The sequence below is a fragment of the Lates calcarifer genome, linkage group LG8, assembly GCF_001640805.2.
Source record: "Lates calcarifer isolate ASB-BC8 linkage group LG8, TLL_Latcal_v3, whole genome shotgun sequence".
NCBI classification, from domain to species: Eukaryota; Metazoa; Chordata; class Actinopteri; family Centropomidae; genus Lates; species Lates calcarifer.
This window is the reverse complement of record NC_066840.1, coordinates 9353774-9367881: the sequence shown is the minus strand read 5'-3', so window position 1 is coordinate 9367881 and position 14108 is coordinate 9353774. Positions and strand designations below refer to the sequence as shown.

Below are 14108 nucleotides of genomic sequence, written 5' to 3'. Positions count from 1 at the left end.
AGGGATTAAAATCCGCAACGGCTGGGGATGTTAAAACTGCATTAGACCCGAATCCTCTCTCCGCCAGCTGCACGTCGCCCGTGGCATAGATCAGAATTTCACGAAAAAAAAAAACCTGTGCAAAGATGCACACACTCCACACCAGTCCATTCCTATGTCGATCTTCTGCAAATGTCATTTTCCTTTAAGATGATGTAAGACATTACTTCATGGGACGATTTTTCTCCCCCCCCCCCCCCCCTCTCTTACCCTCTCTCTCTCTCTCTCTCTCTTTTGCACAGCTTAGAGCAACATTATCTTAAACCTTCTGCCGGACCGAAACGTTTCCGCTCTCAGCAATTTTGGAGAGATGGGCGCGCGCAGGAGTCCCGGTTCCATCCTCCTCTCCGCGAGCAACCTCGGAGCATGTTTCAGCATCCCATTTGTCAGGAGCGACGCTCAATAGCTGGATGACGGGATGCACGCACCTTCTCCAGTTTGTATCTTGGACTGATGTGATTGAACTAGAAGCCAAACGCAAGAGGCTGAATCTCTCCACAGAAGAAAAAAAAAACTTGAGCGAAAAAAGATGTTTTTTACTTTTTTATTCATCCCGGAGTGAAGTGAGGATTGTATTTCTCTGAAGTCACACAGTCATGACCCATCGCAGTGGATGCGTGTAACATGATGCTGGTTATGATCAATCGATTCTTTTCCAAAGGGATTCACCGCGGGCAGGCACGTTTACGCACGGGGTTAAAGGATATACTGTAGGCACACCTTGGGATTGTTCGTCATGAGACGCTGGATGTGAGGGAGGACTGCAGCCTGTGATACTAGACCGTGCTTTTTTGGATCTGAGCGCATCAACACCATGCAGCTACACCCCACACCCTGAACTTCTGGGACATTTGCGCTGCGTTATAGAGACTCGGATTTCGTGCAAGATCTGACACACGCAAAAAAAGAAGAAGGGGGGAAAAAAATGGCACTGAGCGAAAACTGCAAAACGCAACCTGCAAAAGAGCAAGGCTCAGTGCAAAACCCTCCATCGGATGTTATTGAGCTAAATGTGGGTGGACAGGTGTATTACACCCGACACGCCACCTTGACGAGCTTTCCTAATTCCTTACTTGGGAAGCTGTTCTCTAACAAGAAGGGGTCTTCAAATGACCTGTCCCGGGACCTCAGAGGACGATATTTTATTGACAGAGATGGCTTTCTGTTTCGGTATGTATTGGATTACCTTAGAGACAAGCAAGTTGTTCTCCCTGACCACTTCCCTGAGAGGGGGAGATTGAAAAGAGAGGCGGAATACTTCCAGCTGCCAGAATTGGCCAAACTTTTGTCCTCCGAGGAGTCCAAACTATTTCCAGACGAGTTGTACTATAGTGATTTCGATGACGCGTCGCAGGGCAGCGACCAGAGGTTTTACCCCTCTCACTCCCTGGACAGGAGGTACGGCTACATCACGGTCGCCTTCAAAGGCGTATGCGCGGCGGGAGGCAGGGAAAGTCAAACTGACGCCAAGGCCAAAAAGTTACCGCGGATCTTCATCAGCAGCAGGATCGGCTTGGCCAAAGAGGTGTTCGGAGACGCCCTGAACGAGAACAGGGACACGGACAGGCCGCCGGACCGTTACACCTGCAGGTTTTACCTCAAGTTCAGGCACCTGGAGAGAGCTTTTGACATGCTGTCAGAGAGCGGCTTTCACATCGTGGCCTGCAATTCGTCCCTGACCGCGTCCTCCATCGGTCATTACGCGGATGACAGGGTCTGGTCCAATTACGCACAGTACATCTTCTACCGTGAGTGAAGATTTATTCCTACACATGATACTTTCAGAAGTGATGTGAATCAAACTCGAAGCTTTGACCTTCAAAAGTCATAATGTAAACAACAGAGAAGTTAAACACAAACATCACCGGTGTAAAGTAATAAATAATCATTAAAAAGTGCCCCTCCCTGTCCCCAAATAACCATATCCAGGCTATAAAGACATCAGTGTGGTATCATGTAATGAGTCTTTTTCCTCATAAATGGTGTAAAAAGTTTACTTGTTTCCTACACGAAAACCGATCTAATATGTTTGTATAATGGTCTAGATTTAAAGGCGGTCCGCAGAAACCGGTGTGTGGCTCACACCACCAGGAGGCATGGTCGGGTTGCAGCATTTCCTTCCTCCTTGAAATCTTCGCATCCCCTGCAGGGGCTGACTTTAAACTTCTGTTCTGGGTCCGAGATGAGAAGCAAACTTGCCCACGGGCCTCAGGGGAGTTGAGTCACAACGCTGCTACACTTCAAGTACACATGCGTCATGCGTAAACGCGGGTTACTGCTCAGATTCTGCCAACCGATGGGTTATGAATAATATAGCACCAGTGGGCAGCAACATTTCTGAATGCGGCTGCACTCAATTGAATCAGCTTCGTTTTTTTTTTTTTTTAACTTGAAGACAAAGTTTGTTCGTCAGCAAATGCCTTAATTAGCTGCAAATATGGTTCATTCCACTCTTTGCAGAGGGAGGAGTTGGACCATATGGCCAATTAAAAAACACTTTGTTCATTATTCTGAATGGCTCCCTTTGGAAGAGCTGAAGAAAACCTAGTTGGTGGGTAAAGGTTGGAGGTGCTGGAGGGTGGCCTGAGGAAGACATGACATATGGTTTTCTAATGATTCACCAATAATGTTGTTAATACAGGCTAATTATAACAGAGGGGTCTGCCTTGACCCGCAATAACACCCAGTCAGGTAGGATTTTCCTGAGTCATTCAACTTTTTGGAGCATGGCATATGGTGTGGGTGTTCACCCCCTTCCCCATTAACAGACACTGCCCTAGGACAAAGGCATGTGATGGGACAGTGAGAGGCGGAAGCGAAGGAGAAGGAAGGGGGAGACAGGGGAGAAAGTGCAATAAGTACAGCACGGAAGGAAAAAAAAAAGATGCAGAGTAAGAGGAAGAGCACACACAGAGGGAAGGAAAAGAGGAAGAGGGGGTTTAAGGAAGCGAGCTGAGAGGACGTGAAGAGGAGGGAGGCGAGCAGATGGAGGAGAGAGTGGCTGAGCATGAGGGATGAGGGAGTAAAAGTTGCATGAGACCTGGCCATGGGGAGAAAGAACTGAAGCAGAATGAAGAGAGAGGGAGAGAGAGAGAGAGAGAGCAAGAGCAAAAAATAGATTAAAGTAAGTATCAGACAGGAAAGTTCATCGAGTCCGAGGGAGGGGAGAGGAAAAGATTTTGGGTGGTAAGACACGGAAGAAGAGAGAGAGACTGGGTTTTCATTAAAAGACAAGACAAGGTGACGGTGAAAGGAAACACACACACACACACACACATACATACATAGCGGAGCATTAGGAGACAGAAGCCTAGTCAGGATGATGGATAGACACATCAAAGGCAGACAGGCGTGAGAGCCCTTGCTTCACAGCAGCACAGCGGCCCACATCCACTCTCAAAACTAATACTGTAACCTGATTCTGAATGTGGGACACTGGCTGGCCTAGGGCAGGTAGTCCTAAACTAAGAATACATGTAGACAAGTGCACCTTTGGTGGGGGGACGAGACAGGGGGCATGAAACAGATGTGCTTTATTGTTGTTTGTTGTTGCCCCCCCCCATCGCACTGCTCCCTCCCATGCAATCACATATGGAGAGATAGAGAGAGGCTGGGTTTGTCGGGAGTGTAAAAAGAGCAATCCAGCACAGTAAACAAATTGAGAGACTTTCTTCCAGCCTGTCAGTTCCTTAGCATCATCCATGTTGCTGCTCTTGTTCAGTGCATCAGTTGTTTTCTCCAGACTCCACTGACTCTCAGCATTAGTGCGTCTCCATGTTCCAAAATGCTCACAGCAGATATTCATCATTTTACAGTGTGGTATCATCTGTATTAACAGTCAAGGGAGTCATTCCTTCATAAAGTTAAGACGCTCTACTCTCAATTATTGTCATCCACCCCTGCCTGGTTGGATATATGCTCCTGGTGTCTCCACAGACTAAAACAAATCATTCTTTCAACAAAAGGGCACTCTCCTCGTGAGGCCTCAGTGTCTGAACATTCATCACGAACAAAAGTTTGTGCACCTGACGGCTGTGATGAATAATTCACATTTAACCTGGTATGACTTGTTCACCCTCTGAATAAACAACACAGCCAGAGAAATATATCAAAGCTGATTACCAGCACACATTAGAGTGAACAGGACTGAGATCAGTAGCTGGTTTGGTCAAAGAAATCCAGAGGATCACCTGTTTGCAGCATCTTGCATTGCCTTGTATTATTCTATGGAAATGTATGGAAGTCCATTTCTGCCAGTAAAAAGAAAGAAATAGATGAGAAGTTAGGCATGATAAAAGAAATGCTCATGATAAGTCAAAAGTCAAAGTTAAGTTAAACTTATGAGATAATAAATCAACAATATAAGACAAAAAAATCTGATTTACTATGAAATAGCAAGACAAAAATGATCAAATTAAAAGTTATAGTCAACAACACCTCAAGTCACCATTATTAGATTTTAAAAAATCAAAATCAGATAAATAAAAATTAGGAGATTACATTTGATGATTTACTAAATTGGAATTAAGAGATAAAAAGACAAAATTTTGATTCATTAAATCAAAAATTGCAAGAGAATAAATCAAAATTTTGATTTGATTTAGCAATACAATGAGCTTTTTTTTAAAATATGACTTCTTTTTTTCTTTTCTTGGCTGAAATGGGCTTCCATGTATATATATATATATATATATATATATATATATATATATATACATATACACACACAGAAATGCAGGTATTTAGCATGATAGAGACATCTGGTTTTTCAATAGGCAGTGGAAACATTATTGTTGAAGTGATTAACAACTCTAACCCTCTAGTTGGAGCTTGGGACCAGTCTCCTTATTGCCAATTATCTCTGGGGAAAGAGGAGAGTGTTGGCTAATTAAAAAGCAATCTGTGATCCCAAAATATTTCCTCGTCTCCAGTCATCCACTGGAGATGCAATTTAGAGCGATACTAAATGCTGGGCTATTTCAAGGGTGATTTAAAATACAAGTCATATTTTAAAATAGGACAGGTTCTTTCAGTCAGTTCACAGATGAATATTAGCCGTCATCTGGGACAAAGTCACATCATAACCTGTTTCAACATTACGGCCACCACATCACAGTGGCTGAGCAAATTATCATTGAACATTGGGACTGATAACATCAGGGACAGTTTCATCCTCCACTCTGAAAGAGCCGTGCAGAAGTGTCTTGTCAAAATGGGAGACACGTACAGTAAAGATGGAGAATGATTATACTTGCCAGGTGGTGCTCTGTTAATATAACAGTGCAGTCTTCATTTGGGCAGTGAATGAGATGATGTGTGGCCATAATGGCTCCTGAACAAAGGCCACAAGGCGGCAGAGGGAGATGGGGGGGGGGAGTAATCAATTGCTTGGGTGTAATGGAGGCAGAGATTGGGCTGTCCCCGAGCTTGTAGAGAGCCTGGCTGGAGTCTGGATGGATTGGCAGTACCTACAAGAGATGGATGGTGCTCCCATGAATAACTCATATACGTCTTTAAGAGCACCTGGGCAGAAAAATGGTCGGAGGTAAAGCACGAGTGTGTGTGCTCATGCCATTTTTTTCTCACAATAGCTGCAGAGCCTTGTGCACTACATCAGTTCAAGTAGACAATCTGGCTCACCTTGGGAGTAAATCTGAGCTTATTGAAAAGGTGCAGATGCAAAAGGAAAATGCAGCTTTTGAAATCGATCATTCTTTGAAGCAGCGTGCACTGAATTTTGAAGGACCATGCTGGTGGTTTTCCATGTTTTAGGTCAAAGTTTGCTGCTGCAGCTATTTGTTTTCTAAATCTTGCTACAAGCTTTTGCATTGATCAGTTTCCATTTTGGCTCAATAAGTTAAGAAGATTGTAAGATTCCCAAACTGGGATTCAGGTGCTGAGAAATAACCCCTTCATTCATGAAATAAGCAGCTTCACACTAATCCTCTCACACTGTCTGTACACGTTTATTGATCGTCTTCTCCCCTACTCAACAATATACTGACTGCTGACTCACAAATCGCAGATGTTGGGAGTGTCCTTGAACGCACCAACAAGGAGAGGTTTCACAATAGTCCCTGCTTCATTACCAAGTGATGATAATGCAGTTTTGACAAATAAAAAGACTAAGTATAGACTTTGATGGATTACCCATCTCAAGCAATGTTAAAGTGTCATATTGAAATGGAAGGAGACCAATGCCTTCATTAAAGCCAAAACATCAATCTTCTGGTATGTTCCTTTAAAAGAAGAAATTAAAACTTAATGGTATTATTCAGCCATAATTTAAATACAGTCATTTTTGCCCCTGGTTCTGCTATTTTTGCACCATGTAGCTGTGGGAGAACAGGTATAACAGCTCTTACCACCTGACATCTAACACCTTAATGATCCCTCCAGAGACACTTAATGGCTACTTGGATGGTGAAACTCCTCGCACTGTGGGCAGAGCTGAGTGTTCTCTGAAGACAGGGGGATCTGCTGAAGGGAAGCATTGGAAGGTAGTGACTGTTATTGTGGTATGACTGTTTTGGGGTTCATGGCAACAAGCGCAACCTGTGTGTGCAGTATTTATTCTAGTTGATAAAGTTTGCCCCAAAGAATGGTTGTAATCTATGGAAGCCGAGAGCGGGCGTGCTAATTATTTTTTTATGCTGTTATCTCATGACGATGGGGGTAATTTATCTAGTTATCTCGACAAAACAGGCTTCGTTATTTTGCGATAATGAGATAATCAGTCCGTTACTATGAGAAAACAAAAGGTTGTTTCTCTTAATTATGTTTATCAGCAATCAGGAGTGCCATTCCAGCATGCATAGATGGTGTCTTGACAGCTGCACCTGATTTAAACTGAAAATGTCAGATGCAGGAGCACCCATTATTGATCAATGCATCAGACTGCACTTCAATCAACGTCTAACGCAGGTAGAAATTGCCTGTCGTTCTGTTAGAGATGACACCCAGATCAGTCCTCGTAATTTAAAGAGTCATAAAAGTGAAAACTAGCATGGCTGCAACTCTTACAAACACTCAATTTAAAGTTCTCTAATAATTATCTCATAATTATTGAGAAAACTTGAGAAATCGGCCTTTTGTCTTCTCACGATAACAATGATCTTGAATTGCATTGAAAAAAAATGCAAGTACAGCCCTTCTTGGCTTCCCTAGGTCATCTAAATAAATAGTGCTAGAAATTTGAAAAGCAGATCTGATTCTTGAGCTCAGTGTTCCATGCACTTTCATTAGATGTTACTCTCTGAATATCACCTACTTGACAGGGTGAGGGACGTCAGAACTGCCCCTCTACTTTCCTCCAGTCTCTTGAGGCATCATTGAAGTGATGACAAGAGCTCTGTGAATACTCAGGATACCTTCTCACTTCCTCCCCACTTCATCTTGCTTTATCGGCTCTTGTGCAGTGGAGGGGTGTGGCGCTGGGTCAGGGGACGGGCCTACAGGGAGAGGGCTGATATAGACATTTCAATCTGTCTGCCTTGCTTGTTCATCTCCCTGTCAGGGAGACACTCAGTGGGCAGCCACCCTCTGACTCTGGGAGGGGACAGCAACTGCTTGTCATTAACAATCAGCCAGTGAAGCTGTCACTCTCCTCATGGAGAGCAGATAATTTGGGCCGGGGCAGTCTGTGAGAGAGTATGAGAGCTGCTCTGTGTCCTTGAATTAGGTCATGAAAAGCTTGTTGGGACTCCATGGGTTACCCCCGACTTACTCCTCACCAGCTCTTTCTCATCACTGCTGCTGATGAGGGCTGTTTCAGCAGAGTGGGGTGGCAGGGCGGAGGTAATTAATATTGACAAATTCAAATGTATGCAGATATTACAGACATTATTATATCTGGCAAGAAGATGGCTGTAGCCATCAGTTAGTCTGGACACAAACTGCTGAAGTGATACTTTTGCTGCAAATAGGACTATCTTGGTGAAATGGATTTCCCCCTCCCTGTAAGGACAGTCACTGCCTTTGCAAGACAAGCCCTTTTTCTGCTGCAAGGACACGCTGGCCTAATTTGTGAGCTAACAAGCATGTAAACTATACTCTTCCTGAGGCAGTGGCAGAGTAAAATTTATTTGTGCAACTGGATATGGGAGCTGGAGAATATAAGAGTGTGTCTTAGATCAGAGCATCTCCACTCGCATGAGCTTAACACCCCGCCTAGCTGCATGAATATGTATATTTAACCTGCCAGACAAAATTACCCCTAATGTATAGTTTTTTTCCCCCCAACCGAGGCTCATGCTGATTTTTTTCTCCGTATTTTGTTTATTTCACACACAAAAACTTCTTTTTATTTATTAGGTTAAGGGCACAGTTCACATTACTGCAGAGATTCAAATATGAGAGGCAGACAGCTTTGGGTCACTCAAGTCTGAATATGAAATAAATTGCATTATGACCTCCTGGTTATGTGCAATAACAACATGAAATTGCTGAGCGATGAGTCTTTCTTGCTTGTTTTTGTTCTTTTTGTGCCTCTCAACTTTCAGCATATGATTGTGCAGAGCCTCGCTCAGATTACATGACCGAAGCGCAGAGCTGCTCCGCCGTTAAAGAAATAATCGCCAGACACCCTCGATGAGTCAGTTTAAGAGCGCGGATAAAAACAAACACACTGATGTCTGGCAAGAAACTCACTGACATTTGAATTTGAGTCTCTGCCTTCAGTCCCCCATCATGTCCTACTTTCCTGCCATTTAAAACCTTTAAATGAGCAAAAACCTTTCCATAAAACTGTCTTCTCTCAGGCACGAGGACAAACATCCCTGCTTTCATTAGATGTGGAGAGCAGTTTGAGGATACCCTGCGCGACACGCCTGCGTTCCCCTGCGCAGAACTCGACTCCCTCTCTCCCTGTGTTATTTATGAGAAGTGCAGACGCAGCTCGAGACTGGCCTGAGGACCAGCCCCAGTCTTTTAATGTGGTTGGAATATGATCTCTTAGACAGACTGTATGGATCTGAGAAAAACACAATGCAATCAATGGCTTCCCTGAAAAGATACCAAAGTGTATTATACACACACCCACTTGTTTAAATGTGCCCGAGAATGACTGTGTTTCCTGACAAGCCTCTTAGTTTCTTCCTGTCTTGGCTCTGACAGGAACATCAAAGCTGGACTTGGTTTTGTTCTTACACAAATAGATTTGGGATTTTTTGCATCACGGGCTCCACGTCCAAGCTCTATTTAGACAAATTGTCGGCTAAAACAAAATAAATGTTCAGGTGCCTCTCAGCCTGTCAGTGGCTTTAATACAATTCATTCTCCTGCATTGCCTGAAAATTTTATGATGCTATTATTGGGTGTTGGCTAGTTTCCTAAACGGGTTGCCCCTCTGGACTACAGCATCCATCCATTTAGAAACAATGCTCAGCCTCCCTCCTCTTGATCCTCCCCGGCTAAAGCGCCTGCATCCATTTGCCTGGTGCTGCTCGTCTGCTGGATTCAGCTAGATTCATTTTCTGTGGGGGGAAATTGGTGCACTGATTGGCCTCTTTACTCATGGATTAGCCATTAAAAAGCTGTTAGTGACTCTCTCACTATCAGTCCAATGCAATCATCGCACCAGAGATAAGGTCATTATTACAGTGTGCGCAGAGAGGTTAAAATCCCCCTTGAACTCTGTTCAGTGTAAATTGGTGCATGCACTGGGAGGAGGTAATGGACAAATTATTGCTCCCTCTGAGATATCATTGGTATCGAGTCTGTATCATCACATTGGAAAAAGCCATTAAGAGGGTTTTAGAGTTTGTGTGCACGAGTTTATTTCTCTCAGTGAGCACAGCAGTTTTCAACACTGCGCATCTCTACCTGTTAGTACAGCTTAATGAGACCATAGCTCAGGTATATTTTTGGAAATGAAAGACAGCTACTGTGTTTACTGTCTTTACTTGAACACTTCACAAGCCAGCAGGCAGTACAGTACAGTGTTTCTGATTCATAATTAGCAGTGTGGGAGGATGTGAGATGAGACTAAAGGTAGGCGCAGGAGGAACCACTAAAATCTTCTGTACGTACCTGGTTCACTGCTCCTCCAATCTTCGTGACGGGAGGTCAGGACACCTGCGGGGTCTGCAGGTACATCTATTCACTCCACTACTCACTGACCTGGTTCTGTTACCACGCAGGATAAATTATTTTTTGTGTTTACCTGCTTTTTCTACCCCGGTGCCTCCCTCAAGGTAGAAAGCTCATTCGTACGCTTATTTGACTGAGTGATCTGAAAACAGAAGATATACACCACCTTCTTGGCAGCCGGGTTACAACTCTAATAAGAAACTGCGACGGCAAAGCAGATTGCTTTGGCTGTGAGACAAGCTTTGCCTTGGGAAATGGGAAAGGTCTTTTAGGGAGCCACGCTGAACCACACCAAGCTCTGGGGGTTCTCCTTATCAGAGGAAGCAATATGCACAGCCCACTAGCTCCTTCAGTTTTAGCAATTAAATGTCAAAGCCAATAACTTGCACATTCTTGCATCTGTACCCCCCTAAATACCCACACACACCACCACACACAACTCATCTGATGTTCATTTAAAGATAAATGTATGACATTGAAAGTGTTGTGTAGGCATTTGTCAGCATTTGCCTGATCGGTACAACTGTTCCTTTTGATTAGTGTTGGAATCACCATACAAGCAGCTGGGACATTAGTTTACAGTCTCGCTCTGCATGAAGGAGGACCCTGCCGCAACAGAAGATTTACTGCATGTGGTCACAGCAACTGACAAGTGTGTTTGTGTTTGTTTCCTAGGCGGGCCCTCAAGGTGGTCGTCCTCCCACTGCGACTGCTGCTGCAAGAGCCACAAGAGTGAGCGCGAGGGAGAGAGCGGCACTTCCTTCAACGACCTCTCCACTTCCTGTTCTGAGACCCAGTCGGAGGCCAGCTCCCCACACGGAACCGTGATCTGCGGCCCTGTGAGACGGCAGTCCAACATCCAGACGCTGGACCGCCCCATGCCCAAAGGACCAGCACACATGCTGCAGCAGGCAGAGATGCGCCGTAAGACTGACATGCTCCGCGTGAGAACCTTTGGGGTCCGGGAACGAGAGGCCGCGAAGAGGAAAGCGAACAAGGAGAAGATGACCCCGGAGCAGGAGCTGGAGAAATGCATCCAGGACTTCCGGCGCATTAGGATTCCCGATCACTTTCCGGAGAGGAAGTACATGTGGCAATCAGAGCTCCTGAGAAAGTACCGTCTCTAAAATATGAGTGTGAAGAGGTGATAAGACAGAAGAAAGAGAGAGAGATGGTGCTGTGGTATCATGTGACCATCAATGAAGAGTATTAACTGCATAGACAATAGACTGCACCCTCTAAGACACATACTGTACTAGAAAAAAAATCTATGGCCACTTTCCCCCGCCAGCATGACTAGAGGAAGCACACACAGTACAAGGCAGCGTGAGTCATTGATTTGTGAAGTATGCACAGTGTTGTGTATGATATGCACATGTGTAAATCAGGTTACTCCTGCTGGGGCTTACATCGCTAACCCTACTCTCACCTCAGAGAGCTGGGAGCCAGGTGTACTAAAGGCTAATACTATATCACTAGTTGAAGCAACAAAGCAACCTCAGGGGCAACATCGTTTCAATTCATCAACCTATCACACACTGTATGTGCAATTGCCCTCAGTAGCTGTTTTTTCTTTTTTAAATGGATGTACCCAGATGGTGCTGTGAGTTAGCAATGGAATATCACTATACTCCACTGATAACACATATACTTATAGTAAGCTTTGGTAACGGCACTGCATGTCATTTCACCCTTAGCATAATTATGCAATATCAAACAAACTTTCAATTCACTGTTCAGTGTGATGGGTAAACATGGTTGTGTCATGACTGAACTTAAATGAGGAGAGCACTGCCTAGATCTGTTTACCATTGTGAAACTTTTTGTCTAATGTCATTTACGTGTTGGATAGATGATGTTGTGTAGGTAGAATATAATGCCAATGGATATTGATCTAATCCTTGATTGTAAGTGTGCAACAAAGCTAATAAATGGGTTAGAATTGTATTTATTGATAGTGGACCTTCTTGTGACCATAAACACATTTAGATTTAAAGAGATATTCCAGTCCTTTTCGACTTTCAGCTGCAGTAAGAGTGATACTATTAAGAGTTTGGAGGGTAGTATCCAAAAACAGACAGGATTAAACAGTGTGTTTACTCTGCAAATATCAGCAGCTAGCTAGCTAGTTTAACCAGTGATACGTCCAAGGCACCAAGGAGTTTTTCATTATCATTTGACATAACATGTTTTCAGGTTACAGATTATATTTATAAGGGCTTAAGCTGGAAATCTTAAAAAGTCAACCAGAGACTGGATTTTCAACCAACTCACAGAGTTAACGTTAGCTTAATTAGTTCGTTAGCTAGAACTGGCAAAATGAATGGTCTATTTAGAAATGAGAAGCTTGTTAGTTTTTTTTTTTTTAGTTTTATTAGTGTTTTTTTTCACCTGTGTGTTGAATGTTACATAATTCACAGTCTGGACACGAAATGGTTAACTCATCAGTACAAAAGATAAAGAACTCCATTAGAAAGTGAAGCTTGTTTATGTTAACATTGAGGTAGACATTATCTAGACATTAGCTTATTATGACAAGTGAAAGCTAATGATGACAGTGTTGAGAAAACTGAAAGCACAATCTCCTGCTTAAATTGATTCATTTGTAGTTGTAGTTGTAGATCATGTTTGGTGTTTTTGCTGTTGTTGTTTTGTTTGTTTTGTTTTTTGTTATTGGAGGCAGAGGCAGAAAGCCAACAAAGAACTGAGGCCTCAGAAAACTAACGGTGATCCTGTGGTTACTTATCTCCACAGTGGATTGATGAGAACAACGTTGCTGCAAAGTGTGGGACTTTTTCATGACATAACATTTGTCCATGGGTGAGAGTGATTTCAGCTGTGTAACTACAACAGATTGGTGGTTCTGATTAACACTGCCATGTTTGGACTGGACTCTGAGACAACTGTTCAAATTGACTTAGGTAAACTGAGGTTTATCCTGATATACACTGGGTTAATGTTAGCATTAGTCATAGTGGCCACAATCATGTGAACAGGACCCAGCTTGAAAAATAGACAGCAGCACATGACAACAGTTTTCCCCCCTGATCCTTGGATTTCCCAGATACTGAAGCTCCTGGGCTGAAAACAAAAACCATCTCGTCTTGTGTTGCACCAGCCGTCACCGGCCCGCACCGTACAAAGCTGGCTTCATTTAAGAAGTGAAATAGATCCTTCCTTGTTGACATTTTAATGTGTGCTTCATCCTCTTGAGAGGAAACGGAAAGAAAACCATAGCTGTGCATCACGAGCACCATTTATAGAGAGCACTATTTTTAGCGAGCAGATTTCTGCAGTGTCGCCACATTGCATCTGTAAGGAGCAAGGCTTGGGACCGTATTGCTGCAACTCCAAAAACAGCCGTGTGATGATAGATGAAGAACTGCCTCTCTCATGGGACCAGTGAGTGTCCTCCAACAAAAGTTCAAAGAAGAAAGGCTTTGTTACAGTTTGGTGATACAGCTTATAAATAGACAGACAGATGTACTTTATTGATTTCAAATTTGGGAAATTCTTGATTTCAGTTTGCTCCATATGGTGAAAAGCATATGACAATAACTGGATTGTAAGCATAAGACATATGCCCCTCTACCTTTGTCAGTGATGGGACATTAATGCAAACTGAAACCTGTAATCCTGGGCAAAAAAGACATCAGCCTGCGTGTAAAAAAAATCTCAGTGCTTTTAAATCTCTATTTAGCTCCTATTTAACTAAGACGACATATGGGTTAGGATGTGAAAGGACTTCCAGAAACTCATAAAAAAAAGGGGGGGGCATTAGATTCCTAATACCCCAGCAGAGAATAAAATAGCAAAAAACCTGGAAGGGGACTGTAACATAATGAATTTGTCAGGGATATAGTGGCCATTCTTCCTCTCCTCCTCGCTGCACCCGGGCCCATATCTCTTCCTCTCAGCCTTCATTCAATAGGAACACAGCATGAAATCTCTCAGTTTGAAATCCAATGCCCCTTTCCCCC

The 14108-nt window shown here is 43.5% G+C and overlaps 1 protein-coding gene across 1 annotated transcript; it reads left to right on the top strand.

Annotated features, from left to right (window-relative positions):
* The first annotated feature begins 297 nt into the window (after positions 1–297).
* On the top strand, positions 298–12175 carry LOC108882923 (BTB/POZ domain-containing protein KCTD16). Its single transcript, XM_018675715.2, has 2 exons — positions 298–1787; positions 10804–12175. The coding sequence occupies exons 1-2, from the start codon at positions 965–967 to the stop codon at positions 11253–11255; spliced, it is 1275 nt and encodes a 424-aa protein (XP_018531231.1). The 5' UTR covers positions 298–964; the 3' UTR covers positions 11256–12175.
* The last annotated feature ends 1933 nt before the right edge of the window (positions 12176–14108 follow it).

Bases quoted from the DNA above. Each gene is read 5' to 3' on its own strand.
- LOC108882923 (XM_018675715.2), top strand. From the start codon at position 965: ATGGCACTGAGCGAAAACTGCAAAACGCAACCTGCAAAAGAGCAAGGC. The intron at 1,788-10,803 runs GTGAGTGAAGAT...TTTGTTTCCTAG, and splicing joins CGCACAGTACATCTTCTACC to GCGGGCCCTCAAGGTGGTCG.